At 52.5% G+C, this 2,924-nt stretch overlaps 1 protein-coding gene across 1 annotated transcript in view; it reads left to right on the top strand.

The window, feature by feature from the left end:
* matn1 (matrilin 1) overlaps nt 1-2,924 on the top strand; it is a gene marked incomplete at both ends in the record, with an annotated part of 5,796 nt that extends 2,872 nt beyond the window's left edge. The window contains 6 exons of the mRNA XM_084455164.1: nt 618-740; nt 980-1,152; nt 1,400-1,631; nt 2,008-2,160; nt 2,439-2,519; nt 2,875-2,924. Coding sequence (XP_084311290.1) covers nt 618-740; nt 980-1,152; nt 1,400-1,631; nt 2,008-2,160; nt 2,439-2,519; nt 2,875-2,924 — 812 coding nt within the window. The remainder of the gene's footprint in view (nt 1-617; nt 741-979; nt 1,153-1,399; nt 1,632-2,007; nt 2,161-2,438; nt 2,520-2,874) is intronic.

Raw genomic sequence — 2,924 nt, 5'->3', positions numbered from 1 at the left:
CTGTTCTCATTCAACTTGGGCTGTGCTCTCGACCAATCAAATCAAGCCTTTCCAGAGCTGAGGACACATGGGCGGGAACAACCCTCTGGAATAAAATTACAGCCCAAGCTTCTCAGTGACCCTGTTTCTTTTTGAGGGGCGTGACTGAAGCGTCTTATGATTAGTCCATTAAAGACAAATTATTTCTCCAGCAGTTTGACTGTCACCTACATACAGCCAATCATGTTGCAGATATCCCCAAGGGGGCGGAGCTGCCTGGGCACAGGGTTGGGCTGTTATTGGACGAGCCTGTACCATCATGTGCAAAGTGACTGTAATCAAATTGTCTAGGTACAGGTTATTTCAATCCCTCCCACCTCTGTCTGTTTTAAAGATCCACTGTACCAATAATGCAAATATTATATTTTCTATTGAACATCAACATTACAGTGGATCGTTAAAAGCGTAGCTTTCCCTCAGCTGACATAGTTTTATTCTCTCCCCCTAACCCCCACTACCCCAACCTTCTGTGTGTGCGTGCGTGCGTGTGTGTGTATGTGTTTGTGTGTGTGTGCGTGTGTGTATGTGTGCGTGCGTGCGTGTGTTTGCGTGTGTGTATCTCTGCATGCGAACCACAGTGTCGGATCTGTGTGCCACTGGTGATCATGACTGTGAGCAGGTATGCATCAGCAGCCCGGGATCATTCAAGTGCGCCTGCAAAGACGGCTTCACCCTTATGGCTGACGGGCGCAGCTGCAGTGGTGAGTGTGTGTGTGTGTGTATGAGAGAGAGAGAGAGAGAGACAGACACAGAGACAGAGAGAAAGAAAGAGTTTATGTGTGAGAGAAAGAAAGATGTTCAGATGTTCCGTTTAAATCTTGTGTATGTGCAGTGTGTTGAATGTGTGTGTCTGCTCTGCGCACCCCCCCCGCCCCCGCCCCCCCCCTGACACCCCCTCCCCTCCCCCCTCACCTCTCCTGCCCCCCCCCCCCCCCCCTAGCCTGCAGCAACGCCGCCACCGACGTGGTCTTCCTGATCGACGGCTCCAAGAGTGTGCGGCCGGAGAACTTCGAGCTGGTCAAAAAGTGGATCAACCAGATTGTCGACAAGCTGGACGTGTCCGAGAACAAGGCCCACGTGGGGCTGGTGCAGTACTCCAGCGCCGTCAAACAGGTGTGTGTGTGTGTGTGTGTGTGTGTGTGTGTGTGTGTGTGTGTGTGTGTGTCTGTGAGAGAGAGAATCTGTGTTCTGCCCTCCTCGGTCCACCCACCAAGCCCCTAGTCAACCCCAACTGTGTATCACCCCCCCCCTCCCCTCCCCCACCTAACAGTTTCCCCTTTCTCCCGATCTCTCTCTCTTTTCCTCCCTTCTTCCCTTTCTCCTGACCCTCCTTCCCTCTCTCTGTGCTCCTCCTGTCCAGGAGTTCCCCCTGGGCCGCTACAACAACAAGAAAGACCTGAAGGAGGCCGTGAAGAAGATGGCTTACATGGAGAGGGGGACCATGACAGGCCAGGCCCTGCGCTACCTGACCGACAGCAGCTTCACCCCCTCCCAGGGCGCCAGGCCCGGCGTCGCCAAGGTGGGCATCGTCTTCACCGACGGCCGGAGCCAGGACTTCATCGGAGACGCCGCCCGCAAGGCCAAGGAGAGCGGTGAGGGAGGGGCGAGGATGTGTGTGTTTGTGTGTGGGTGTGGAGAGTGGGGGGGGGTGGAAGGATGAGTTTGTGGGATAATGCATAGAGTGACCACGGCCTTAGTATGTGTGAGCTATAGGTGGGGGGCAAATAGAGCGTTATGTTTGTGTGTGTGTGTGTGACTCTGCATTCATTGTGTAACAGGTGTGTAAACCTCTCTCTATATATATAGAGAGAGAGAGAGAAAGAGAGAGGGGGAGAGAGAGAGGGAGGGAGAGAGACACAGAGAGAGGGAGGGAGAGACAGAGAGGGGTGTGACGGTTAACCCAGAGAATGATGATTGCAGAAGATGAAGATCCCCAGTAAAACCCATGTGTTTTGGTGCGCGTTCAAGGCTTCAAGATGTACGCCGTGGGCGTGGGCAACGCTGTGGAGGACGAGCTGAGAGAGATCGCCTCGGAGCCCACCGGCGAACACTACTTCTACACCGCAGACTTCAAAGCCATGACCCAGATCGCCAAGAAGCTGCAGATCAACATCTGTAAAGGTCAAACACGCCTCTTGCGGTTATGTGGTTCAAACATACTTCTACCTCTTAAAACAGTCCTGATCAGGCCAGCTTAGATTTCCGGTTTCACTACACAGAACGTACAGGAAGCTTCTGAGATCAGGATGGTTTTATGAGACTCAAACGTGCTACACACACATCATGATTTTGTGCTCATTCTGACTGTCTCTGTGCAGGAGATTGTGGTCTCTGTGAGTAGGTGTCATGGATGTATTGGTAGGTGTTTACATTAGCGTGTCTACTTCCTGTTTCCACAGAGGAGGACCCATGCGAATGTGACTCCCTCGTAAAGTTCCAGAAAAAAGTAGAAGATGCCCTACAGGCACTAACGAAAAAACATATCCTTTAACAATGTGTGTGTGCGCGTGTGTGTATGTGTGTGTGCGTGCCTGTGTGTGTGTGTGGAGGGAGGAGGCTCATGTACCAGTATGTGAGTGTGTGGAGATAAGGGGTGATGTGTGTGTGTGTGTGTGTGTGTGTGTGTGTGTGTGGAGGGAGGAGGCTCATGTACCAGTATGTGAGTGTGTGGAGGTAAGTGGTGAAGTGTGTGTGTGTGTGTGTGTGTGTGTGTGTGTGTGTGTGTGTGTGGAGGGAGTGAGTGAGTGTGTGGAGGTAAGGGGTGTGTGTGAGTGTGGTGTCTGAGAGTTGTGGAAGTCTCCTGGTCCAATGGTTTTTCCTTGACTGTGACCTCACTGGAGGGCGTGTCGAAGAGGATTGCTGCGCTGGAGAACAAGATCGTCTGA

The sequence above is a fragment of the Borostomias antarcticus genome, assembly GCF_949987555.1.
Source record: "Borostomias antarcticus genome assembly, chromosome: 21".
In the NCBI taxonomy this organism is placed as follows: domain Eukaryota; kingdom Metazoa; phylum Chordata; class Actinopteri; order Stomiiformes; family Stomiidae; genus Borostomias; species Borostomias antarcticus.
This window is presented reverse-complemented; position numbering and strand designations above follow the sequence as displayed.